The sequence below is a fragment of the Bombus impatiens genome, unplaced genomic scaffold (assembly GCF_000188095.3).
Source record: "Bombus impatiens unplaced genomic scaffold, BIMP_2.2 scf_0146, whole genome shotgun sequence".
Lineage (NCBI taxonomy): Eukaryota > Metazoa > Arthropoda > Insecta > Hymenoptera > Apidae > Bombus > Bombus impatiens.
The window spans coordinates 1073549-1100896 of NT_176565.1; the positions used below are offsets into that span (position 1 = coordinate 1073549).

At 39.7% G+C, this 27348-nt stretch overlaps 1 protein-coding gene across 3 annotated transcripts in view; it reads right to left on the reverse strand.

The window, feature by feature from the left end:
* Nucleotides 1–1064: 1064 nt before the first annotated feature.
* The window catches only part of LOC100740528 (zwei Ig domain protein zig-8-like), a 44899-nt gene continuing 18615 nt past the window's right edge, over nucleotides 1065–27348 (reverse strand). The window contains exons 1-6 of one of the 3 annotated variants that reach the window (XM_033319296.1): nucleotides 26727–26915; nucleotides 17329–17436; nucleotides 13566–13738; nucleotides 5183–5338; nucleotides 4226–4559; nucleotides 1065–3637 (exon numbers count right to left, since the gene is read on the reverse strand). In XM_033319296.1, coding sequence (XP_033175187.1) covers nucleotides 3498–3637; nucleotides 4226–4559; nucleotides 5183–5338; nucleotides 13566–13738; nucleotides 17329–17386 — 861 coding nt within the window. In that variant the 5' untranslated portion in view covers nucleotides 17387–17436; nucleotides 26727–26915 and the 3' untranslated portion in view covers nucleotides 1065–3497. Of the gene's footprint in view, nucleotides 3638–4225; nucleotides 4560–5182; nucleotides 5339–13565; nucleotides 13739–17328; nucleotides 17437–17613; nucleotides 19208–26726; nucleotides 26916–27348 lie in introns of those variants that run through there. The other 2 variants (XM_033319295.1, XM_003487278.4) reach the window with 2 other exon arrangements.

The window sequence follows — 27348 nt, forward strand, 5'->3', positions numbered from 1 at the left end:
TTATACTTGCAGAAACGTGTGCCTAAGTATATGCACAAGACCGTTCTATTTCTCGAAGTTTACAGTAAAATCTATCGACTCTTCGTCGATGAATATTTTCCATTAAATGAAACTAACATCTATGACTAATATAATAATGATAAATGATAATAATAAAAGTTCTTGTAAAACTATCGTTTGCAGGATATGAATATACATGTTCGACATACCGCGCTTCAGAGTAATTAGACAAAGGATAAACGTTTTAATTAGGCGGGATTATTTAGGGTTATCGTTGCTTTAACACGACGCACAAGTCAAAATGGAAACAAACAGATTACATTATGATGTGTCATTTTTAGTCCACAACGAATACTCGAAGAATAGAAGAGCACTGTATTCTTGGAATTACCCTATTACCTGTGCATGCTTGCTGAGATGGGAGCACTCGTGCGCTTCTTGTTTGAAGGAATTGCAAACTTTCTCAAACACCTCTAACTCTGTTCTCTGCTACTCTTCGAGCATTCTCTCATTTTCTGTCTCAGTACGCCTCTCTCCCAGTTTCTTTCGTGTTATCTGCAAAGAAAGTTGGGTAAAGCCGAGGCTCCACAAGCGGGACATTCCATCGTCTCTTTTATTTCTTCTCGTCCTCGTTGCGCTTGCGCTTGTGCTTGTGCTGTGCATAGCATATCTAGAAACAGCTTACCGCCGATTCGATGCAACGAGTCTTATCGTGGATCAGGGTCTCCGAATTTCATTCGTATTCGAGATATTCAAAGCAACGAATCACCGTACTACATCCGCTGTTCTCGTTGCCATCCTTATTACGTTGAAAATTCTGCGAAATTGCATTGCGCGAAACAACGATATCGCGCTACAATTTTTACTAAAATTCTCGTAACTGAATTGTGGTAAAAATAACGAATAAGAAAGGTGAAAATTGAAATTCGGTTTTCCAGCAAAAAAAAAAAAAAAAGAAAAAAAACCCATCCAGACAGACAGAAAGATAGAAAACTAGAAAAATACGCTAAACAGAAACTATTAAAAAGGACACGCCAAACGTTTGAATATTATACAAGCATAATTAACGCCATCCATTTATTACGCTGAAACGAATTACATACCAAATTGCCGGACCGCAGCGGTGTCACTGTATCGACACATTCTCTTGTTATTTATCGGCTGTAGCCTATGTTTATTACAAAGATCGATATGTTCATTCGCACCGACCCGGTTGAAAACGATTTCATCGATACAGAACCCCGTCGTTTGTTCTCTCGTGATTTTTGTTTCTCCTGTTTTGAAAGAAGGGTTTTCTTCTCGTTCTTCGGTTTGGAAGTAAAGACGTATGAAGGTTCGAACTGGACAAGCGAAGGAAGAATGCTCTTTGTAGAAGTCACTGCGCCGTATCCCTTTATTGCAGTAGTGTTTCAATTTAGCACCCGTTAAAAGAGTTTCGGTGCTTTTATCGCGAAAGTTCTGTGCGGCCAGATAGAAAATAAGAGAAGAAAGCAGGGCCGCGCCGCGCCGGGTCAAACAAAACGAGGTTAAAGGACAGGGGTGGTGGGATCGAAGTCGAACGGGGGGGAAAAAACGATACGCGGTACCCTCCCGTGACGTGGCACAGACTAGGTATCAGGCCGCGTTATATGGGTTAACGTTTACAACCTAAATCAACTTGCTATCGTGTTAATTGCTCGCGATATCTTCCACCATGACGCGAATTATCATCGTCTCCATCGACATCGGACGATCTTTCAAAAATTGTCGTGATATCGAGTGGTGGGAAAGTTCCTGCGCGTCGATAACAAGGGGAATCGGCGTCCCTGTGAGTAAACGCGAAAGGTTTCACACGTTCGATAGTCTTATCGATTAATCGTGTCTAGAACCGCGCTCTTAGAAGCTCGTTTCGCGGCTACAGTAATGTTAGTGGTCGTCGTTATCCAGCCCCTAGCGGATTTCGATATTTCTCCAACCGAATTTGCGGTTGAATTAATCCGTTTTAACAGGATTCCAAGCTAAGATAACGAAGGCTCTCGTAATAACGTTTGCCACTGGCGTGTTAAAGCTCGCGTAAAGTTCGAAGACTTCGAGAGATAGATAACGCGAGGCGAACGTGCACATTTATCGGCCGGAGCTATTCCACAACTTTCCTTCGGAGTTTCGTGAAATAACTTTTCCTTCGCGTCGTTTATTTCACGGTGATCGTGCTACTTTACCTTCAATTTCCTGCCTCATCGTTTACCCATCGAACAACGAAAACAAATGGCAAAGTTGCCTCGACAAAGTTTCTTACGGCGTCGCATCGCGTCGTGCCTCGATCCAACGAAACACAAAGGACTCGTGAGTAAATTATCGATCGCAGCTTTACGATTAATGTTTTATTGAATGTATGATTAGAGCGTTATATTTACATTGATTCCGTTTATCCCGACATGAACACGCGGCAACGCGCGGAATCGCATGAATGTCTGTCACGAATTTCCGATAACGAGTTTATCCGCAGCCTGATCGATCCACTGTACTCCTGATTCTCCCCGGATTCAACGGAGGCTTTCACTTTCCTCGCATTCCGTCTCGATAAATCTCTAACACACACACATGCTATCCAAGATTCGAAGAAGGAGTGGAAGAAGAACGGTTTCCACGTCACGAAACGTAAAGGCGCTTGTTCATCTCGAGTCCACGGTGTCGCTTACATACTACGTATGTGTATACGTATAGGTATACGTATGTATGTGTATGAACCCCGCGTGTATAAGGAATGTGTATGTATGCGCGTTTCTTTATGTATGTTTACATTTACATATGTATATATAATGCACGTACGAAGAAAACGGTTCACTCATCGCGCACAATGACAGATACTAGCAAGTAAAAGATCATGCTCGAATCGACAGGTTCCTACCGTCTCGCAACAGAAAAGAGAATAAAAGAGGAACCTTTCTTCGCGTGTCGTTCTATTTCCCAACGTTAAAAGTGAGACACATCTTGCACCACATACTTTCTATATCGATTCCAAAACCAGCAGAATAATCGTTACTCCGACCACGCATACGTTTTTCCAGACAAAGAAATTGCTTGGTACATAATAAAGGAACGGGGTGGAAGGAGATGAGTACACGGGATAAGGGACAAGAGGGTTAAAAGATAGAAGGGAATAAAACAAAAGGATTTCTCGGTGGCTACAGTTCTGCTGCTCTCACGATCGGACGCGGTTCCCCTCGATGAGGGAGCACGAATCTCTGAAAAGAATCGCGCTACAGGTAAAAGGGTCGGTTCGAAAGTGGCGGCGGTTCCGTGTGTTCATACGTGAATCGATACACTCGATGACATTCCGGTTTTAACACCAATGCAAGGATATCGTTCTTGCAGGGCCGATTGGAGTTACAGTTGAAAAGACGAATCCCGAATGGTCGACCGATGGTCAGAGTCGTCCTTGCGATAGGAGAGATGAACCGAGTTGCGGTAGCGCGGCCACGACTAACACCAGTCGTTCCCATAAGTTCAACGGTGATTCATGTCGGGTAAAGGCTGGTGAAACTCGGTATCCTCCAGCTGACGGCCGCCAAGAGGGACACCAGAAAGTTACTCGCTAAAATTGCTGGACTAAGGTTCCTTCTGTCTCCTCCGTGCATTGCCGCCGGTTTCTCTTCCTCTGAAACGAGATTAGAAACTCTGACTCGATAGCTGCAAAAAGAAACCGTTCCTCGTGAAAATGGCCGAGCTAGAATGAGAAGAGGCGCGTCGCCAGACAAGACCACCCCAATCTCATAGAGGGAGAAGGAGAAAGGACACTTTCGTGGAGGAGCGGTAAAATACCCCTGAGGGTGACTACGACGTTTTAAACGAGCTCGACCGGTCGGACACTGAAAGCTAAAGCCCCAGACGAGACGAGCCTCGTCTCTTTTTCTGACTTCTTAGTCCCTTGTGCGAAGTTCGCCTTCGTAGTCTGATCACGCGCGCAACGATCTCCGGAACAGTGGCGCGCGTCTAGGAGATGCTTAAGGCTTTGTCAAATTTTGCTCCTATCTGGATTTCTATAGAACTTTTGAAATATCGAATGCTCGATCGTAAGGCGAAACGTTTCGCTTTATCCTGTATGCCAGGAATCTGGTCCGACGTTAATTAAGCTCCTAGCTTTGCCTCGAACGAAATCTCGATCCTAATTATTTCTCGCTAAATGATTTTTCGAGACAAACTAAATACGGATCGGCCTTACGTTTGGTAAACTTAATTTGCTCACCTTCGATCACGTGAACCATCACGTAAGCCGATTTAGCATTGCTCGGTGAACACGTATAATTACCGCCGTGCGACGGTTTCGTTTTGTTGACCATTAGAATCGATCCGTTCTTGGTCAGTTCAACTTTCACGCCTGGCTCCTCGTCGTAGTTGATCATATGTCCCTGACGATACCAGAAGACGTAGAGGGGCGATTCCGCAGCTGCCTTCAGTTGACACTCCAACCGAAGACTAGAACCTTGCTTCACGTGTAAATCAGGCGCCCCGGGTATGATCGAGTACGCTTCTGTGATCTTCAAGAGCACGAAATTCCGTTGCACTGGATGCGACGTAACCTGAAATTTCAACGCCAATAGTTGCTTCGTGGATAAATCGAGTTCGATTATCGCCTCTTATCTGTCAAGTGGAAATTTCTACATCGTTTTAGGAACGATCTTCGATAAACGTTTTGGCAAAATGTACTGTTCCTAGGGAACTATTCCTAGAATCTTTCGAATATTTCATGGATTCTTCGTAAATAAAATATCAAGGTGTGTTTCACTCCCGCGACAATTTGCGGCTAACATTTAACGCTGTAAACCGAGCTTCGGATTAAAGGCTACGATAACCTTAACTGACCTTACGCTGACTTTTCGGATGGTATTTAACGTATGACGTCTAGAAAAAGCTCTAATTTCGTCTGGTAACGCAACTAAACGACCACAGCGCGGACGAACTAAACTTGTTACGCGTCTTTTATCATTGAAATATCCTTTCGTTTTGTTTTGTTCTGTTACGTACACGGAAAGAGACGTTCCAGGAAAGTTACTGTAATGCGTTGCCATAAATTTAAAATATGACGCCCGTTTTATGTTGAAATAGATGATATGCATGTTGCAACGTCGCAACAGAGTGAAGCACCATCGTACTGAAGAAGAAACGTGCCTTTTATTACACATAGATACATCGCCAAGTATACCTGACATTCGTATATACCCTCGTCCTGGAGAGTAACTGCTCGTATTTGAAGTAGCCAATCAGTACTCGAATGCATCACGACAAATCGTTTGTCGACTGAGTGGGTACTTGTGCCAACAGTCAACAACCGTCTGTTTTTACGCTTCATCCATGTAATCTGCAATAAAAAATTGTCATGAAGTATACGTCCGTTCGATATTTATTCAATTTTATTTATCGCAAGCTTTGCCCGTGTTTATTACAGACGACTGACCCATTTTATAGATTGATTTAAATAAATATAAAATAAAGAAAGAACGTCGTTTGTATTAATAAATGTATCAATGTGTACATGTATGTTAATCGGATAATACATACGAAAGATTTCCATCATGGAGAAAGCTCAAAATAATTCAGGGATGGAAACAAGTGGTTGTAGTAGGATAGGCGTTAAAAGCATTTAGGTCATTTACGGTAACAATGTATAGGAAACAGCGTGTATCATATCAGGCAATGAGAGAGGGAGAGTAAGCCACGCTTGCGTCCAATATCAATTACGATGGCCATTAGTGTACCCTAATTTCAGGGTAATTTTCATTCTTGACCGTGTTGACCACGAAACTTACTCAATTTGTTCGATAACTGTCACGCCGCGCCACGCCGCTTCGCCGCCTCTCTGTTCACCCTGCTTCCAAAAATTGTCCCCTTTCGTTCATGATAATTTATCAAAATTTATCATTGCGAGCGATGGCGTATCAATTCCCATTGCTCCCGCCTGTCCCGTGCTTTGTACGGCTGAACAAGAACTTGAAAATTGCTTCGGGGAAAACAGATTGCCGGCTTTCAAATTACTTGTTACGTGGGCACAAGGTGAGTGGAAAAATGAGAAACGAGGAAATTGACTTTCAAACAGATTGGACAAACCTGAGAGTTGGAAATGGTTTGTACTAATCTGCCAAAAGCTCGTCTACAGGTAGAAATGTATGCTACTCGTCATAATGTGGTAGCTAGTAACGAGCTTCCTCTGAAACAGATGTAGCTCAACCGTAAATATGAAAAAATATCGTACGAACGTTTGCAAACTCGCGATGCATTTCTAAACGAGTCGCACTTTGGTAACACGCGTACACTGCATTCGTTAATCTCGTTAAAGATACGACGCATAATTTTCATTTCTGCTCATGTTATAAGTGTTTCACCCGGTCCCATTGTAAATCTACCGATGCGCGTCATTTCCGCATCACTCGCTGGAACACATCTTCCAAGAAAACAACTAACTATTGCAAAATGATAAATAAATACATTGTAAAAATAACGATGAAAGAAGAAGAGTTGGTCTTTTGAGAACATTCGTAGAAATTATATAATTAACGATTCGATCGAAAGACAATCGCTATCGATCGATTCAATCTTGGTTTGAATGGACCTTCCAATAACCCGTTCTAATGCTTAGTCGACGCGTAGGTGATTACCACTACGACTCCATCAAATACATCCGTAGGAAACCAATTCTCGGGGATATGACATTACTAAAACCATCGACTGCCCCTAATCCAGGATGTTCCCTATAATCCTGGATTCCACCGAAAGAGGACTTACTTCTGCCCGCCACATCTGTACCTAACGTGATATGAATTCGTAATTTTGTTTAACCATAATTAACCGCACACACCCTTTTGTACCGAATTAATTACGATTATTCCGGTTAACTGGTCTAATTCAGTGAACGTAATATAACGCTCGACGAGATCGACCGTACCATTAAAATCGATTATTCTCCTCGACAAAATGCAAATGGTACATTACGTTCGAACGACGACTTCATTACGCGACTCTTAATTTCCTTTGACATTGTTTCAACCATCGCTCTTCGCAGATACGAATTGGATAACGGATGTTTCGAGAATTCCCGAAGGAAGCTATTAAAGCGGGCGTAGGCAAGAAAGAAGGGTACGCGCTCAGATATAGATCCACGAACCCATGGAGCTTTTCAAGTAGAGTCCCACCAATACTGGCAAAAGCTTAATTGAAAACGACTATCCACAGCAGCAGCCTTATACCCTATTCTTAATCTCCCAAATGGGAATTGCCGTGAACCTTGAAGGATGTCCTTTCTACGATCAGTGGATAACGTTGTGGTCTCGTTTCGTATCCTGACAAAATCTTAACAAACCAGTTCTCTGAGGCAAAAGCTCGTTCTGGGAACCATTACACTTGACGAAAACGTCACTGAAATTACGTCCCAGCTGAATTATATAGGCTTGCTTATTATTCATGATCTTAAAGCATAAATCATTTATTTTTATATCAACCTAGAGTGGATATGACAAAACATTATACGCATGACAAATCCATTAATATCTTTTCGTAGAATTACGCGCGTCGTTGATTATATTTTCAATTTTAAATTCAATAGATTCGCGATGGATAAAGCCTCTAATGCTTTAATGTGATTTACGAACCAGGCGTAAAATAAAACGGTTCCAATTACGCTGGCATAATTACTATCGCAACCCTGCGTATGGTACGTAATTCGCCGAGATCAACGTTAAAAGCTCGTTCTGGTTATCAGAGAAACGATTTTAAAAGTATTCCCTCGACGAGCCAACTTCCCTCGTCTGCTATTGAGAAATCAAATATCAGCTCGATGTCAACTACGTGTTTCAGCGACGGGGAACGAAGGCGTAGGCTAATCGTACGATTATCGTGGTTTCAGTAACGAGCCTAAACATTCTTCGATAGAAGGGAAACGCTTTCATAGAAATCGCAAAAAGCAAGCAAGCTACGCCGAGAAAAGGGACAATCGTAATTGTCTTGAATACCGAAAGTTTCAGTTTCCAAAGCGCTTTCTTCTTAAAGTTTGGTACAATTGGCCTAATAAGTAATTGACGAAGAGCGATTGCATAAAACAGTCTTTGTGGGACGGTAATCGGGAAGGAAATATTTGTCGAGAATAAAACGTTTACGTATCTCCCAAAGCTCCGCGCTCGATTACTTCGTTCCTTTGCGTTTTCTCCTTTTGAAAGGTTCGCTAGTTTGCATCTTTGTTCGTACTTCTTAATATCCTCGGTATAATCGTTTCCCGCGTTTAATAGTTTAATTTGAGAGGGAGGAGATAGGAAGCGGTGTTCAAGATAATACCGGTATTCCACGGTACTCGTTGCATTGTGTTCCTTCTTCTATATAACGATGGCAGAGTCTGGAATACGCTGACAACGTAAAATGCGAAGGTGTTGTAACGACAGGTGACAGTTATGATCTTTACTGCACATGGTTCAGCACTTAACGCGTGATTTACCTCCATTGACATCGTGTCGACCCCTCGTTTCGCGGTTTTACCGTAAATCGACGACTTTAACTGTACACTGAATAAGTAACGACAGATTTATGGGACAGTAAAAGTTGTTTTTGCATAAAACACGTAAAAACTGGCATTTTTTACGCGCCGATCGATTGAATCGTCTCTGATGCATCAATTTTCGATATTATTCATTTTGCTGTTCATCCTGTTAGTTCCTAGAAATTTATTGGAACACGCATATTTCTCGGTACCCGTTGATTTTGCCGTGGATACCGTAAAGCAAACAAGAATAGCGTGGGTGTTATTGAATACTGCCTGGATGAATCAATTTTTATTCTCACGTGGACCGATAACAATACCTTGATCAAACAGATCCGATAGTGCCTCCACGCTGTCGAATGTAATAGACATAAATACTGTATCTGGGATCTGGGACGTGCGTATGTTAAACATGATCCTAATTTTCTTTGAGAAAGGAAGGAAATTTCCATCTGCCGTAACGTTTGAAGGGAAACGAAAAGTTTGGCCGATTTAATAAACGGGATTCATGGTACAATAATTTGATGTACTTTAAACCGTTGTTATGAAAGCAAAGCAGTTCCAAACTAATTCGGAAAAAGACTTCCTCAAAGTTTACTGGATAACGAATTGGATAAGCACGGAGCATAGAGTTTCAGCGTTCTCTCAAACGCGAATAGTAGTTCGCTGGAACAACATTAATCAACGTTACTTTGACCGGAACCCACTTAAGGTGCCTGTTCCTGGAAATTCCCTTCGGAAATCCGCCCATGGATTTCCCGCGATCAAGCAAATTAATTCCTATCCGTAGCCTCGAGATGTTGTGTTCGTCAACTATATGAATGGAACACCCATTTGTCTAGTTAATAAAATTACCCAATAAAGCAGTTCGATATCAATGTCGATTAAATAACGTGTTAAGCAATTAGACAACAAAGATTCGAATAGAACGATATTCGAGAGAAGTACGCATCCGCAAACGAAGTGATACTTTCGATACCTTCGAGGAGGATCGTCGGTTGTGTCATTCTTTCTATTTTTCGATCACGCAAAGTTCATCCTTGAAACAACACGTACCAGACCCCAGTTCGTGGTCCGCTGCTCACCGACGACGCAAATAGACTTTGGAAATTATATTTCACAGACAATCCAACTCTTCCTTTCCTTTCCTTGAATATACCTGCTTCGCGTTGCCCACCTATCGTGACAAGTTGTTTTCAATTTCCACGAGTGGTGTTTTCCTCATTGTTGTAGAGGCACATACTCGAAAGGGGAAAAGTTGGTTGAAAGATATTTCCAAAATTGATATCCCTTAACGGAAGCACTCTTTCTTGCCACTGCCGCTCCTCGCTTCTTTCAGTCTTCTTCGTACCCTCGATCGAACGACTAGGCTTTTAAAGCAACAAGCCTTGTTTCTCCCTCTCGTACACGCCACATAGATGAATTATCTTTTATTCATGTTCTTCGTCGATATAAGATCCTACCAACAGTGTTATTTGCTTTCCGTCCGTGGACAGAGTACTTTACATAAGTGCCCGTAGGTTTACCAGCTGTCTTCTTATTTTTCATGATAAGAGTACCTCGCATTTGTAATGCACGATAGGCAAGCCAAAGATACGACACGTTCATCGAGAGAATATGACATTATAGAAAGTAAAGCAGACCTTTCATATACTCCTATAATGTTTAGATGGTCCAGTAAACATGTCACGCGCCGAACTAAGATGAAATTTCATAAACAAGCTCTTGCAAATGAATCGGTGATACGGAAAAGTTAAGTTTAAGTTAGTCATACAGTTGGAAGTACTATCGTCTTCCTGATGTTCTACCTCAATTTGTCAAGCACCAAGTCATGCAAGACTATTCCCAATACAGAAATCAACGATACGCAACATTTTGCCTGTAAGTGGATTAGGACTCTTCCAATTTTTAAAGTTCGCGTGAATTACACGTTCTCTGAAACACGCTTCCAACTTTCTCGATACATCCCAATTTATTTATCCGATCGCAGAATCGACGGATTAAAAAGATAAGTCTGAGCTGGTCGAGTAGGCCATACGAGGAAACATACATAGAAGCGTAAATGCTGCATAGTAGAATGTATGGGTATATACCGAAACGTTAGATTTGAAGTAGCATAAAGCATTGTATTCCAACAGATAATTATCGTTCTTAAAGTTGCTACAAATAAAATAAATCTTGTTCGTGGGATAGCAGAAATGCAAGGATAAATTCCAGCAATGAAACGAAGGAAAAAGCATTGGATGGTTTTGTATCCTAATGGACAATTATTATTCTGAAACGTGCCACAAACAAAATAAAACTTGTGCGTGGAAATAGCATAGAGGCGAAGATATACGTCGTGGAATTTTTCTTAGTGAGTAAGTACTTAAAACTTGTAAAATACGTGACCAAGGGATTAGCTATTCATTTGATAAGAATGTATCTCTCTCTCTCTCTCTCTCTCTTTTTATCTCTCTTTTTCCCTCTCTCTATGAAAGTTTACCAAGTGTTTCCTTGAATATGCATGTACGTGTATGTATCTTGCGTATAAAAATTCCTCGAAAATCCGCTCCACCTGATCTGTTCTATGAGAAAATCGTTCGTTGCCGCGACGTCGAATGGAATTCGATTTCGACATCTGGCTTTCGTCGCCACGAGTATCGAGGGAGACTTTCCCGCTTCTCAATGCTTCGTGTACACAACCTAGATTTTCTGTCATTCCTTTCCTCCTTCGCTTTTTTTCCTCTGAGAACTTGAACGGAGCACCTGCTACGGTATCGGTTTAACGGTGGAATCTCGTAAAATATTCTGAAATATTCCTGCACCGTGGCTACCGATGTTCGAGAGAAGGCAAGAGAAATGCGATCGGAAAAAGAAGGTAGCACGAGATACGTGAAAAAGAAACGAACAAGGAAATAAGGAGAAAAGGTCGACTCGAGCTGCTAGGAGAAAATATGAGATTTAAAATGTGAGAATCAATTGGAAGGACCGCGTTATCACGTTCGACGCACGGAATTCAAGGCGTACCTTCGTCATGATCGTGAACCAAACCGAAGGAAGGCGAATTTACAGTGAATCGATACGTGAGAGGCAAATTATTGTTCGAAGAGACTGTGCTTCGGCCGAAAATTACGAAAAGCTATTTAGAAAAATACCGAATAAAAGGCAACGAATGCCTTTTCGGGATTTCTGTATACTTAACGGGATCCGCCGATTTAAAGAATTTCTCGAATAACCCACAAGGGGATAAATTTAGAGCCGAGAGAAAAAATGGGGGAGAAAGGATCGGCAGAGAAGCAGAAACGGGTAATTTGTCTAAAAGTTCAAGAAGGAAGAAAGAAAATTAGAGAGAGCTGTGGCCGAGCTATTTGTTATCAAGGTGGCAATAATGCTCCCCAGCTCAAACCGACGCGCGCCACTTCTACAAACAGTCTTGCTGATAGTTAGATTTAGTAGCATCACGGATTAAATAGAAATTCGCCGTTTTAAAAAAATCAGTTCGTACGATAAGCAAATGTGTTATAAACGTAATCCGCATATTCAAAAGGATTTATTGAATTCGAAAATTTGAATTTTAAACTTTATATATAAATTCGGAAAATTTTCTGTATTATACTCCGAATAACGGGAACACATATTATATTCTACTAGCAGCGATATTTGTATATTTGAACAAATGTATCAATTGAACTAGTTTGAAGCAAAGTACGCCTCCAAACAAGTAATATTTTTTTGCATTATACGTATATGGGTAATGCAAAAACACGTTGAACTTTATAGAATTAATTAGGTCACAGGCCCGCGATACAGTATGCGCAAAGATGCGATTATTTAATTTGCAGTTTTTATAGAAAGAGTAACTCCGCGTCTATCACGGTTGCTACTATTGTTTCAAAAAATATTCCGTTATTTCAACGTGTAAAAGGTGCAATCGTGTCAAATTTGATATTTTATTTTATATCGGTAAACCGAAAATATCGTTTTTAATCAAATATGGTTTGACGGAAATCGATTAAACAACTCGCGAACATTTCTTCGAGTCAATTAGCAATGCAACTGAAGATTCTTCGCTCGTTTAACCGTGATTCAATTACAGTGCAAAGCTTGCGCAGAAATTGAATTCACAGTACAAAAGGAGAGTAACTTTGAAAATAGATTGGGAAGTTCTAACAAGATCAGTTTAGAAGGCTCTGGTCTGTTTTTCTCTGTAGTCCATTGAACAACATTACATGAAAGTTTGCTCTGTTCTTGATGTTTGATATTTATTCCCCTTCGCTTTATCTAACCTAACAGTTTATTTTAGAAGACAAGCACTTGTACGCGTTCATCTTCCTGATCCTAGCAACGCTTTTGAGACTTTACGTGGGTCGTACGTCTCAAAAGAATTACATTCCCTTCAGTCCCTCTTCTAGGGTTACAAACATTCAAAGAATCGTTATATATGTATAAAACGATTCCTCCAGTTTTTAAAATTCAATGAATCGTTGTATTATTCAGTCATGAATTCTCTTTCCCTCGATTGCTTCGTGTATGCCACCTGGCAAACGGAGATTAAATGAATATCACTCAACTCGCTGCTCTGGCGGCAAATGAAAATTGAACGGTCGCGAATATGGCGAGAAAGAAGGAATCTAACGAAGTGCCAATATAGAATAAAAGGTAGCATAAAAATAGGAACGAGAAAAAGAAAGCATCGAATCGTAAAATAGCCGATAGAAAGCTCGAAATTGTAGGTAAATTTTTCAGGTTAAAATTATTAATAAATGTGAAAAAGAACGCTACTGGTCTCGATCTGCTATTCTCGAGCATCGAAAATTCTAAGCGAATGTATAAAAACCGATACTGCTGCGAAAATAGCAACGAGTGGAAAGCAAAGCGAGTCGCGAACGAGGAACGAGTTGCGAGGAAAATATTTCGCGGATGTAGAGCACTCGCGTCCTCGCCTCTGGTGGTGTCGTGTATCGGCATGAAACTAATTTCGACCCTGCATGAATTACATCACGCCAGGAGGGCCGCGTATCTTGGAAATACTTTTCTGGGTCAATCGTCTACAAGCTAACTTGTATTACGTAACGACATTTACGGTTCCAGCGCCAGGTTCGGTAATTTTGCAGGGCAAATTCGCGGTGCTTCCGCTTTGTGCAAGAACTTCCCTGATGGGACCTTCGACGACATCTTCGCTTTTATCCTCGGAGCTGTTTAATGACACCAATTCGTTGCTGACCCTTAACGATTGTTGCTGCTCCGCCCGGCTCCCTGGAAAAATTACAATCACGTTACGGATTAAAATCTCTGACACACGTTGCATCGTAAATAATCGAGAAATAATTGTACCATTTAATTCGTAATTATCGCTGTATCATCGTGGATGTTACTATATGCGATTCTTATAGCCCATTTCTTAGGAAATTGCTCCGAGTTTTATGGGCCGTAATTCTTTATCTTCGGGGAAAAGACCAAAAAAAAGAACTAAAGGAGAGAGCGAGACAAGTCGAATCGTTATTAGAGATATTTAATCGCGAACTTCGCGTCATGATTTCATTCTTTTCCTGCAATCCTATCTCCGGTATCGTGACTACGTCGTAGCATAGGTAATGAAACAATAGAATTCATTCTCGAGCGTAGTTTATGTGAGAAAATTCCGGCGAGATAATTGAAATGGGAAAAAATTTCTATTAACCTAGATTCATTTTCGGAGAAAGCTCGAGCAGTATAAAACTATAATGCGAACATCGAAGTTGCAAAAGCTTAAAAGCTCAAAGGCCTAAGGGAAGATACCATCGGAGATTAAGGACGATTTTCACGCTACTTCGTTGGCAAGAGGTACAATAGCGTCAGCGAGCATGGTACCGAGCTAGAGAGGAAAACGAGACGAAATTCTCTCTCGCTTCGAGATTAATGCAGCCACCGTTGCTACGATAACGCATAACCCCGGCGCAACGTAAGTGGCTTAAGTGAATAACTTAGTCACGACAATTACGAAGCATTGCTTCGCGTTTGCAGCAGCAGAGCTATTACAAATCTACCGGGTTTTCCTTGAAATTCACTTCGAAAACACTTAACTGTCCCACGCGGTTTCTTCGTACTCTTTAATTGCGTTTTCATTCACTCGCGCACAGTTCGGCTTCTATGCCTAAACGAATCTAATTTCAACACTTTCTATGTTCGTCGCACCGATCTTCCACGTCTATAAGGTTTTTGAACATCGAAATCTATATTTACCGTGCGCGTTATAACGCCATGTAACGTTCGTACACATACGAAATTCACGCGACATATGATAAGAATTCCCTAAACGCATACGCGACCGTTTAGCCCCGAAGTATAACGAGCCTCTATTTAGTTCGCGTACTTGACTCGTGTACACGATGAAAACGTCGGCAATTAGCTCTCGTTACCTTGCTCGAGACTCGTTCGACGGTTCGTTAAACCTGACCCGTTTTCCTGAGTCCACGAATCGTCCTGCTCCCGAACACCAAAGACTCGAAAGGAGATCTCGTCATGTGACAGGCATGAAATCGCATGTGGCCAAGGAAATGGCACGCGTGCACGCGATCATAGATCGACCCGACTCTGCGACTCGTCGATTTTCTTACCAGCTTCGTTACCAGACGGCTTCGTTCTTTCTCCCGACAGTACGGCCTAGATTTCCGATTTACCCGGAAGTCGCTACGATTTATTGCCTTTTTATTTCCGCCATTTTCTTCGTCCCATCCTGTAATTTTCTGTGATTCTATCAGAAACGCGCGTCCAAAGTTAAAACGAACGCTCTACGCGTTTCTCCTCTCATTTGTCTAACATTCTTTCATATTCTTCAGCGTTGAAAGATATTGCTGCGAAAAAATGAATTTCTTAGGAATTTCATCGAATTTTAGTTACGTGTCAAGAGACATAATGTACATGTAGTTAAAATTTAAGGAAACCTAACGGTACCGAAGTCAAGATATTGATCCTCAAAGTTTTCATATTTAACACGTAATCCCTGTATCAAGTCATCGCCAGGATGACATTTTCATCTATTACAGCTAAAATCTTCTTAGAAACTTACAAAAGGACTAATATATGATGTTAAACAGTGTAAGAAATCTCATACTAAAGCATGGAGATGCCTAACGGTATCGTTTCCCAAGTAAAGAAATACAACGTATGTGATTCGACGAAGTGTCTACCTAAGGAGCTGAAATATCGCGTTCAGTTTTCCCGAAAAGTTTCTTTCTGTACCTACGCTCTCACGCGTTCTATTCCTTTGCGAGCGATTGTACCCGGAGAAATACCTTTAAAGGGATTTCTATTAAATTACGTCAACGACAAAGTATATAGCCATTCAGAGTTTTCATTCAATTTATATCGGCGCGATAGAATAATCGACACTGTACAGCAACAATAATCGGTATAATATTTTTGCAGATAAAAGCATTTTCCAAACAATGTTTATCGTCGACTTGTCTTGCCGCGTTGCGAGTTTTGTTATTACTAGAGACGCTTTCTCCTTTGGCTTTACCGGTCTTTTATAAAATACACAGCGATAACGACGAAGTATTGCCGCGTGGGAGGTGCAACCTATTTTGTAGCCGTACGAGAAAGGACAATACGCGATGTTTGATACACGCCCTAGCTACGTTCTGTTGACCACTAAGAAACCAATCTATCATCCTAAAGGAGATAGCCTGTATTGATTTTTAGAATAAGATAAAAAATTATTTGCCTTTTTCTCAAGAAGTAAAAAAAAATTGTGCACAACTTCGCGTTAAAACGCAAGCGAATAGGATTCATAAAAGTCCGTCGACGTAAAAACTTTACGAAGATAACGAAAAGGTAAAACGGTTCACGATTAATTTCGAGCAACTTGACAAAGATCGGCCAATTAGGAATCGTAAAACGCAGGCACAATAAGGATTACTGTTCGTTTAATTAAACCTCCGATTAAATTCCTTATCTGCAACGTAGGTGCCTTATACAATTCTAGACAATCGGTACGGGTTGTGTTTTACTACGATATTTCAAATCTATTTGTCAGAGTCGGTCGACAGACAAAACCGAACCATAACTAAAAATTTCATCGACAAAACAGATACGAATAAATTCTTAGCGAGGTAGTGATTTCTTCGATCGAGGAACGAATAGTTTATTGCCGGCGGAAAGTTTCTACCAGCGCTAACGAGCCAAAACTTTGCGCGGTCATCAAAAGCACGATAACCGGATATTACTTGTCAGCCATCAACTAGCATGGTGAATTAAGTGTTTTCTGTGTCAGCACGAAAATGACGCGGTGAAATGCAAATGCCGAAGAGCTTCTGCTATATAAGCGCACATCCAAAATTCCTTCGATTCGAACGACAACGATTTATAAAATGTAGTTCTAGTTTCTTACATATCATATAATATAAATAACTGCTAATAAACTAACATAATTTTGTCTATCTTGTTATAATTATTTATTTCCGATCTATTATTATTGTTATTTATTTTACTTAAAGTCAACCGTATTTTATAATCATTAGCATGCGCGATTAACGAAATACGTAACAATAATATACCGGAAACGAAGTGTAAAATATAATAAAGTAAGTTACAGAAAAGTTAAATAATAATTTCTATACATTTTGAACATACACCATTTACAGTACAATTACAGTAGAATACAACGCGATTAAGTTAAACTTAAATTAATACGATACAGTGCATGTTAGAACTAAGTCCGTAACTTACAATGTCATAATCGATGGTGTAAATTAATATCTTTGAGAAAATAGAGGAGATTTTCGCAATGCCTTTGGTGATGATTTAGACACGTTCGATTATCTCGTTTTTTAAACAAAAATCGTTTGATGTATTTTGACACTTACCAATGAAATAAAGTTGTATTTCCAAGAAAGTGCTCAGTATGATCAGAAGCGTTCTCATGGTGACAACTAATTTACAACGTCCTTACTTTAGACACTCATCATACTTGTCTGTAACAAGAAAAAGAAGATAAAGTGAGACGGCGTTTCCCTTTTACGTCATTTTCGTAAAGAAATCATTTGTCCAAAAAATTTCTCGCACAGATTTATAAGTCTCAAGACGCGTTATAGCTTTTATTTCAACCATTTTTTGATACCTTGTGTCGGTTACGATTTATAGTCACTTACATACAGGGGCCGGCTCTGATAAAAGGGTTGCTTTCTTTCTTAGAAGTAAAAAATGGCCACGGGTTACGGTTAAATTCTTAGATAGATCCCTTGTGCAAAGTTTCAACAAAATCGCCGTGTATTAGTCACCGGATTTCTCTTGCGAGTATCATTACACGAAATATAATGTACAGCACGACTATTGTCAGCGATACACTATCTTCGTCATTTTGCCCATGTTATACACAAGCACGACAATATTCACGTCTCCTGTAATCGATATGGATTCAAGTAGAGGGCTGTGACCCTTAGTCTTTTCTCGTTCAGCTTCAATCTTTCGCTGTAAGTGGCTCACCTTCGTCAAGTATATTCGACAAAAGAAAAGAGCACGTAGAAACGGATCACAAAAGTTTTTCTTGGACAAAAGATTTTCGGTATTTTATGGTCTTATACGATATAGGAAATCGCAAATATTTTTTATTATTTGCGAGTTCTTTTCGAAGAAAACGAACGAGCGAAATGATCCATCTTATGAAATATCGTTCGTTCAAGTAAGTTACCGAACAATATTATTTGCCTCCCAACTCCATTCTCGTTTAGGGGACTTATAAACGTAAAATGGCCGTAAATACACTCTAGAATTTGTACAGATGGTTTCCTTTATTTTGACATCTGTTTAGTTACACCGGCAATACAGCTAAGAGAGATCCAGAAAAATTCGATAAGTTTCCATTTGGAGGAAGCTCTATCGCGCATGATGTACACAGATAGAAACGTCTACCGAAATTTAGCATCGATTTATCACGTACAGTCTTTCACTGCATTTATCGTACGTTTATCGCACAGAATATCAGACACGTTTGACCTTCGGTTTATATCCACTTTCATTGTATTCTCCAGTTTTTATTCTCTTACAAGCTCCTTTGCTCCCGAATATCTCGCTTCTTTCATTTCATCGTTTGCTAAACGTGCGACACCAGCCATACTTCGACAACCATTTCCTCTTCTGGAAACTAAATACAACGTTACAGGCGATGATAAATGGAAAATTAAAACAGGAACACCAATATGAATTTTTCCATCTTTCGTAACGTCCAATCAGATTTTGCACGCTCTCTATTTCTAACAAACGATCTCTTCTGCTGAATTGGTACCAGGATTTTCATGTACACGAAACAATCGTGCGGCAATATTTAATAACTCAACGAGCGAAAAAATATCGTTGGAATAAAAAGAGAGAACAACCGAATATCACCCGTTTATCAGCATTTACATCATCGCGATAGCTCTCGCGAAACGGCGTACATTCTCGTTTGAATTTATTCCCATGTTTACCCACTCTTAACAGTTCAAACGTACCGCAAGCAGTTCATACGCCAACTCGACGAACTTTTGAACATAGCCCATCATTATTTCTGGTTGGTTACGTTCTGTAGCTCGCACATGTTGGCTCCTGCCCATGTCCGATTATTATCGTCACTATCGCGTAATAACTTTAACAATGAAACTGACGTCCCTTCAACGGAGCTGCGACAATTCATGGAACATTTTCATTCTCGTTTCCTGCTTTTTAAGCAGGTCGCAATTTCTCTTCACTCTCCTCGTGCTTTTCGTTTCTCGTGTCTCTCGTTTCTCGTGTCGCTCGTTTCTCGTGTCTCTCGTTTCTCGTGTCTCTCGTTTCTCGTGCCTTTCGTTTCTCGTTCCTCTTGTTTCTCGTTTCTCGCCACTCGTCCCGTATCTCGAATCTTTTTTCTTCCATCTCGATATTCATAGCTCGTAAAACCAGTTGAAACATTCCATTAGAAATTCCATCGATTCAATGAGACGAAAGTTATTTAATTGGCGACGACGCCCTGTCGCTTTTTCCATTGCAAAAGCGTGTGACTTAAACTCGCCTCGCTATTACTCGCTTTAACGAGATTCACGGAATCAATTGATCCTCGGTTGACTGGCTTTCGCGTGTTTCGTTGCCGATTCACCTTGTTCGCGCCTATATGAAATCGACCGATGTACGACAATTTCGACTTGCCACAGACAAACTGCGCGTTAATTATACAAGTTTTTCTTCTCCTGCTCGTTCCGGTATATGGCGCAGCTTGCACGCGTTGTACAGGCTATTATTCACTAACTTCAAACTGATTTAAATGATAGATAATCGCAGCGGTATAACACACGAAAGCAAGCGTCATTTTGCCTTGCTGTGAAACAATGAATGTTTCTGGCAAAGCAGAATCCAGCGCATGAGCAACCACGCTACTAATTTAGCTTCGTGTGAAGTTAAGTGTATAGAGTACGTAATGCACGTATACATTGGCAAGCAAACGTGTAGGTAAATATATATATATATATATACTGCAAAATGCAAAGGGATATGGAGGAGCTGAAAGGAAGGAACGGGATCCATGGTAATGATCTCGGTCATACGGTTTCATGATGATAGCCAGTACACTTATTTACATACTGATATGAACATCGGTGCAAAAGTTTGTGTAATCAGCTCGTCGTGCAGATATACGAGAAATCGTGGCAGGATCGTCGCCGAGAGTTGAAATTGTACGCGTGTAAAATATGCGAAACGAGAGGAAGGAAGTTGAAACGATAACGAATGGAAGGAGCGTAAAAGGGCAGCGATGCGGTGTAAAGACATTAAGCCGATTTCAGGTTAACAAGTATACCGGTTTCACTCGTCTTAAATGAGCGCACGTTTCGTGCTTCTCTCGCCGCGGATTAATGCTCCTTTTATTGTTGAATAATATCGTTGAATAATTTAAATGGACTATATGTTTATACCCACACTCGTGTTTCAACAAAACGATGAATCTTATCCATAATAAAGCGGGTTCCGGGTGAAAGTATTTTGAGAAAGAGGGTTTGTAATTGAACGCGTTGTATGTGGAAACAAATGGCAGTGTAGTCGAAAGAACTTCTGTTTACCGAATAGCCCGTGTCCCTTGGTAAATTGAAATGGTTCGTTCGTACACTGCATTCAAGCTTGCCGTACAACTTATCGCGCTCAAATGAAACAAGTTCTCACTCGGAGGCAGACAACCTCGGGCGTTAAAGACTTCCTGGAAACCGCAAATACAGTGCCACAATACGTTCGCAGGAAACGTCAAAACTTGCATGTCGATGCTTATTTGAATGACTTCGGCGTAAACTCGTATCTAGCCGCGATTCTTTTCTCTTCAACAAGGTATGCAAAGCGTTCGACCTTCGATGTCACGTTTACAGTTCATTACCAATACGTTGCACCCTTATCTCTTTTAATGTCTAAAACGGTATACTTCATACACGAGTTACTTGCAAAATTACCTGCACCTCCCTTTGGCTATATTACAGAGCGATAACGAAGATATAAGAGTAACATCCCAAAAATTGTGCATAGTTTAATCGTGTAAGGATTATACAAATTGCCAGGTTTTTTCAAAGCTTGCATGAAAATGTTTCAAAGTATTAACAAATTTAATATCCGCGCGATTCATCCAACTGAAAAATATACCGGAAATACATGACGTTCGTAAAAAGAGGCGATTACAAACACAACGTGTGCACCAAGATTTATATAAGGTCTTATTGTATTTATATAAGGTCAATTTCGAATCCTCTAACATTATGATAGATTTCGTAATGTTCGTTTTTATGCGCAATAAATGATAAATGTGCGTAGGATATTTGTTGAGTACTGTATTTTTAATTATAGCGCGTACGAGCAAACGTTTTCTTTTACCAAAAACTGACACTGATCTAGATCAGCAAAGCTCTGCGTTATTTGGTATCATTGAATTTGCGCGTATTAATTACTGGATTTAATCGTTGGTGAAACTGGTTTCAATATCCAGTATAGTAGCATTAATTTAAAATAACACGATCAAAAAGTTTTATTAGAGGTCCGAGTATACAAGCGAAATGAAGATTCCTACCGATACTGAATAAAAACGACCTTTTAGTTTGTTTTTTTAAACTTTGACGTCTTCGACAGAATAAATTCTCTAAATAAAATCTCAGTAATATAATAATAACTGTATAAATTTATGCCAATTTTAATCAGTATCTCAGAGGTATACTTCACGTAACTTTAACGTTTGATTTAACATGAGTTTGAAACAAGCTCATTAAGATTTGATCGACTGCGTTGCTGCTGTTGAAGTCAATTAAAATTCTACGATACAACTTAATCTATAATTTAAAGCATATTCGAAGGATGTATCGTGCCGATATTTATTTTGTATATAAGTACTCTATCTAAAAATCGATTTTTGGCTAAAATTGACAGATGGTAATATTTAATAAAGGCAAATGTATGACATACATATTCGGCACCATCACAAACGTTCAATATTTTGTATCATGTTTCTATTTGAAAATACATTATTTTGGATTAACATCAAAATTGCAATGTCTCTAGTAATTATTTATTTTACCTCATTAATGTCTCTCTACAGTCGTAACACGTTTATACTAAACGTTAGCATTTATTATTTCGTAGAATGATTTTCGTCTCTTGTATTCTATATTGTATTGCAAAATCATGACTTTTTCCATGGCGCTAGTTGCAAGTGACGATCGATCTACCGATTAATCTGTTGAAACCTTTGCAACGAACGTCATCGGTTAGGTGGGATTACCTTAATCTCTTGTCCACCTCCCGAACGGAGATCAGTACAGTTTTTGTGTGGTTTCCACGCATTGACAATATGTTCGTGTCATAGCTACCAAGTTTCCTCTTCGTTAATAGTGGCGTTCCCATTTTCGAATAATTTGTATGGAAAAGATTATAATTTGAAGTAACATTCGCTTAAAGTTAGTATTCTGTGTAACAAAGATAAGCTCAGCCCTTGCAACTACTTCTTTCCAGTTAATTAAATTTGTACAAGCTTTTTCTATTTGTTAAAAACGTTAAGATGGTTTCAACGGTGTATACAACATGAATTCTCTTTTACCTCACGGGAAGTTACAAATTTTTAATGAAACCTTTTCTAAACTCGAAATTTCCATTAAGCTATAGTACTTTGTCTGGCTGAACGTCTCTCGGTTAGCAAGTCTTGTTCTCTAACATACGTATCATCATTGCATGTAAACGTACACCAAATACCAACTACACAAAAATGTTAATTTTCTGGGAAAATTGCTATTCTTATTCGCTGGCTACGGTAAAAGACATCTTCCATTCTTTTATTTCTTGTCCTCATTTTTCTAAATATTTAAACAAGAATTCAAAAGGAAAACAAGATCGTTCAATGGCATCGTGAAGTAATTGAACGAACGAAAATTATGTAGAAAATGAGAAAATCGCGTTACTCGTGCATATTTCAACGTGTTTTGGCATGTAAGAATAGTATCGTTAGCTAAGAAGAAAAGTTAATCGATCGGTTATTTATCTCATAATTCGTGACTAGGTAATACAAAAGTGTTTAAAATCGCAAAGCAGATTCAAAGTTCATAAAGAAAGAATGTCCGTTGAATTGTTAAAACGAAACATTTGCGAGATAATTTGATATTTTCAGTATCAATGTTAAATAGAATAAGAATTTCTCGTATGAAAATTTGAAATCCAAAACACTCTTCGACGAGTAAAGGCTGTCCAATTAGACTTTACTAACAGATTGTACGACTTGACGATTCGTTATCTCTTTTGCACACAATTTTCGCGAAACAGCTATCGTGTCTCTTAATCGAGATAGAAGAAGAATGTATAGATCCGGAGATCAACCCTGGGCTTAAAATAAGTACATAGGTCACCGCGTCGCCTCGTGCTGCCACGATTAATCATGGAAAAAGTTTATCGGTTGTAAGGAAACGGAGAAGTAAAACAAGCAGAGAGGACTATTAATCTCTAGTTGATGAAGCCAGGGTTGATTTTCACGATTTTAGAATTGGACAACTTCTCGTCCGATTCGTCTTTCGTCGATATCGCTGTAATTAAAGGGACGAGTTCTCTGGAATTCTCCGAAAACGAAATGCACCGAATCGAAGGGAGAAACTTTTCGATTTCGAGTCGCTTCTTTCTGTTACGTATCGTTTCACTGTTTCTCTATTTTTATCTTTCTGCTTTTTATCTCTCTTCCTTTTAAACAGTTCGACATACGTTCAACGTTAAAAGATATCTTGAACGTAATGCAAATTTAGCAGGAATTGCAAATCAAACGCGAAAAATTACTGTTTACTATTTTCTTAAATATATTACAAATAGAGAAAAGGAAGCTGGGAAAAAATGTCGTCCTATTTAAAAATTTGGTTATTTCATTATATGAATGTCAGACGTTATTTTTAACTCGTGATTTTAACTCGTGCTAAATCGTGATGAGAGAGGCAAGCATATTTGTTTTATTCGAGTATTCTTCCGTTTGCTATTAGAAAAGTACTTAACGTTATTTATTCACATCTTAATTATATCGAGTCAAGGGATAAGATTACAAAATAAATAATAGCAGTATTACGGTAGATGGAATCAACGAATTAACCTAGAAAATCGGCCAACAGACCACGGACAAAATTGAGATGATCGTAAGTTCACAAGCAAGAGAAGCAATTTCTCCGCAATCGACCATTTCGTTCTTAGATAGCGCGTGGTGTTACGAATGCCGCGCTACATTGGCTTTCTTTACCTCAGATCGACCATCGAAGGAAAAGAGAACTTCTCTTTACTCTCTGCGTATACGAAAACGATCAATCGTTTCTCTAAAATTCTCTTTACTCTGAGGGATTCGCGTATCGAAGAATTTGTTTCCACGAGTGTACAGTTTCGAAATAGACTTTGTTGCCAGAATTGAGAAAATAAAGCTTAAACAGTTTAAAGATGAAAATAAAGTTTGTAAACTTCTTTTTCGTCGAGTAAAAATCATTTTGCGTGAGAAGAATGAGTTAAATTCGTTCCACCGATATATTTTTCGTGTTGCGTTGAAAGTAATAATACAAAAAAGAAGGAAAGAAAAGTGGAGAGATAGAGAGAAAGAATTTGGACACGTCAAGTCAACTAGTTGAATAGTATCCGTAGATAGTAAAATACATAAACAGCACGAAGGGCCGTGTCTGCCAGCCACTTGCTCCAAAATCCACTTCTAGGCTGGATGAATTTTCTAAGAAAAGTTTGCGATACAGACTTCGTAAGATTCTGCTGAAAATTTGTTAGGAACGAAATTGCTTTCGCCTATTTTTATTTTCTTATTGAACTACTGCTCTGCAAACGCATTACCCTACTTCCGAAGTTTAAGTAAAATTTAACATCAGAACTCAAGATCGAGTCAAGAACAGAAATTGTTTCGTATGCAAATGTTTTCAGATGAAATTAGACTACGTTCGGAATCTGCCCATAAATACAACAAGTTTATTTAAACAATCTAATGAAAATCCTCATTAATCGTCTTAAAAGATTATTTAATAAAAGCGAAGCAGCTCGTCTCGAGATCGAGCAACAGGAAGAGATGAGTAAACAACTGAAGTTAAAATCAATAGAAAATATACTAGAAAGGCAAGTTTATTCCCTTCCGAGATTGTTCAACGAATTTCAAGAGATGTATTCCGCGGTGAAATCCGAATGAAATTCGGTCGAGAGATAATCTACCGCTAAAATTCCAGAATATTCTTATTATATCCGGAATACCTGCGGAACATCTTGCTAGTACTCGAAGAACGACGTACTCGCGTACGCGGATGCACACAGGAAATGAGAACACCCAAATAACTTCCGCTCACTGGTGAAAATCTTTCGTCGCATTTTTCGCGCAAATACCGGCCAGGACAGCATCGAGAAAGAAAAAAGTTCCTGCGAACAAACTGAAGGTGAAACTTCGAATTACGATAGAAACTCTTTTGCACCAGGCGCTGTATCAATAGCGAATCTTTACATTCGTTACACGATTCGTTGAAACGAGACACAACTTTTACGAACGATCAAACCAAATCAAATATCCAATCACCTCATTTAATTTACGCTGGGTGCTACATTTTTCTCCTGGATTGTTAATTGCAACGCTGTTAATCCACTAGAACTGACCTGGTCTTTGACATACAAAAAAAAAGAACAGAAAAAAGAAAACTAATTTACATCGCTACATCGTACAACATCGACAAATAAAACGGACCACTAAGTCCGTAAAATCGATGAGTTTAAGCGTGCCGAGCGATATATAGTAAATTGTTTATCTTCCTCTATCGAATCTCGCAACTTTCCTTTATGGTTCCACGTATCCATTGAAGCAAAAAAACCGATCGTTGGTGGTATTGCGTCCACAGTTTGTAGCTCTTTCGGGATTATCGTGTTGGCACTTGCGGTAAAGAAGAATTTTTAGAAATACGGCTAATTACATCGTAATATATCTTAACGATTGCATCTTTTCATTATCGAGCTACGTACTAAGATATTAGAGTGTATGAATGGTTTGTTTAAACATTTTTCTTTTCTTCATTTTGGATTTATCGGTTAATGAATTTGATTATAAATTCGTAAAGCAGCAGAAAGCGTCCTATAAAGCTTCGAGCAAGAGATCCTTTTAAGGAAAGTAATTTAATTTTCATCGTATCTAAAGTGAACTGTATGGAAAGGCCGAAATCCAAACGTTGCGAGAGGAACCAGGTTCCAAACAGTTTCGTCAAGTTAAATCCTGCCCCGTATTCGCTTTGAGAACGGCGTTGAATCGCAAAATAAGTAAATTTCTCGAATAACGTTAACCGTTATCTCGCAGTCCGTCTCAGAGGGGCAAATTAACTAGCAACCGAGTCGTGCCAAATATTAAAAGGGGGTTGCGTTTTAATAAGGTACACGCGGGATAAATTTTACCGGTGATGAGTTTACACGCGAGCACCGCTACGCACGCCTTACTAATGAAATTCATCGTACAGCGAGAATTCCACTTTATGAGATCGTAAAATTGTTAGTATCAGATATGTACAACTTTACACATGACGGTGACACCTGAAGCTACTTACACTGGGAGTTGACTTTGAATAACATTAGAGATTACCTCTCGCCTTGTCTATTACCAAGCGACTATGTCACATTCTGCAGAAATGTTAGGACCTTCGTTAGAATTATGCTTTGTTACAGTTATGCAATATGGAAATATCTTTGCTATTATTAATTACGACGATAAACACGACGATGATTTTCTTTCTCCTAATTAAAGATAGAAAATTACCTGTTGTTGATAACAATAAACCACTCCGTCCTATGACAGCTCCGAAAAAATTGCAGTGAGAAGATTTAATCAAAGTTTATGCAACGCAAACGCTGTTGACCGGCTATCTTACTCGCGGGTCGAATATCATTTCCGTGCAAGATTACCGATTTAAATTTCAACTGCATGAAAGTTGAGTCTCGTACATGGTCCAGACTCGACTGACTTGTCCATTAGGGTAGTCAGTGACATACTCGCTCTCGTAATCCGATAACTATCTGCAAGTCGAAGAAGAGATCATGAGCTCGATCGCGTGCTCGATCGCGTGCTAGATCGCGTGTCCGATCGCGTGTCCGATCGCGTGCTCGATCGCGTGCTCGATCGCGTGAGTTCCGCGATGCCCATCATCCAAATACCAGTGAACGCACTTAAGATCATACGATTCGCGGTAACTAATCGAATAGCTCGCTCCATTTTTATATCTGCAAAAGAATGGGTCGCTGGGAAATTGGTCCACCCCGCTAATTTCTTTTTCAGGAGAAAGTAGCTGAGCGAAGTCAGGTGAAGGAGAAAGAACGTAACGAACCCTGGCCGTTTTTCCGACCGCGTGGCTATGCGGTTCCATTGCGCCGGCCTAATTTCT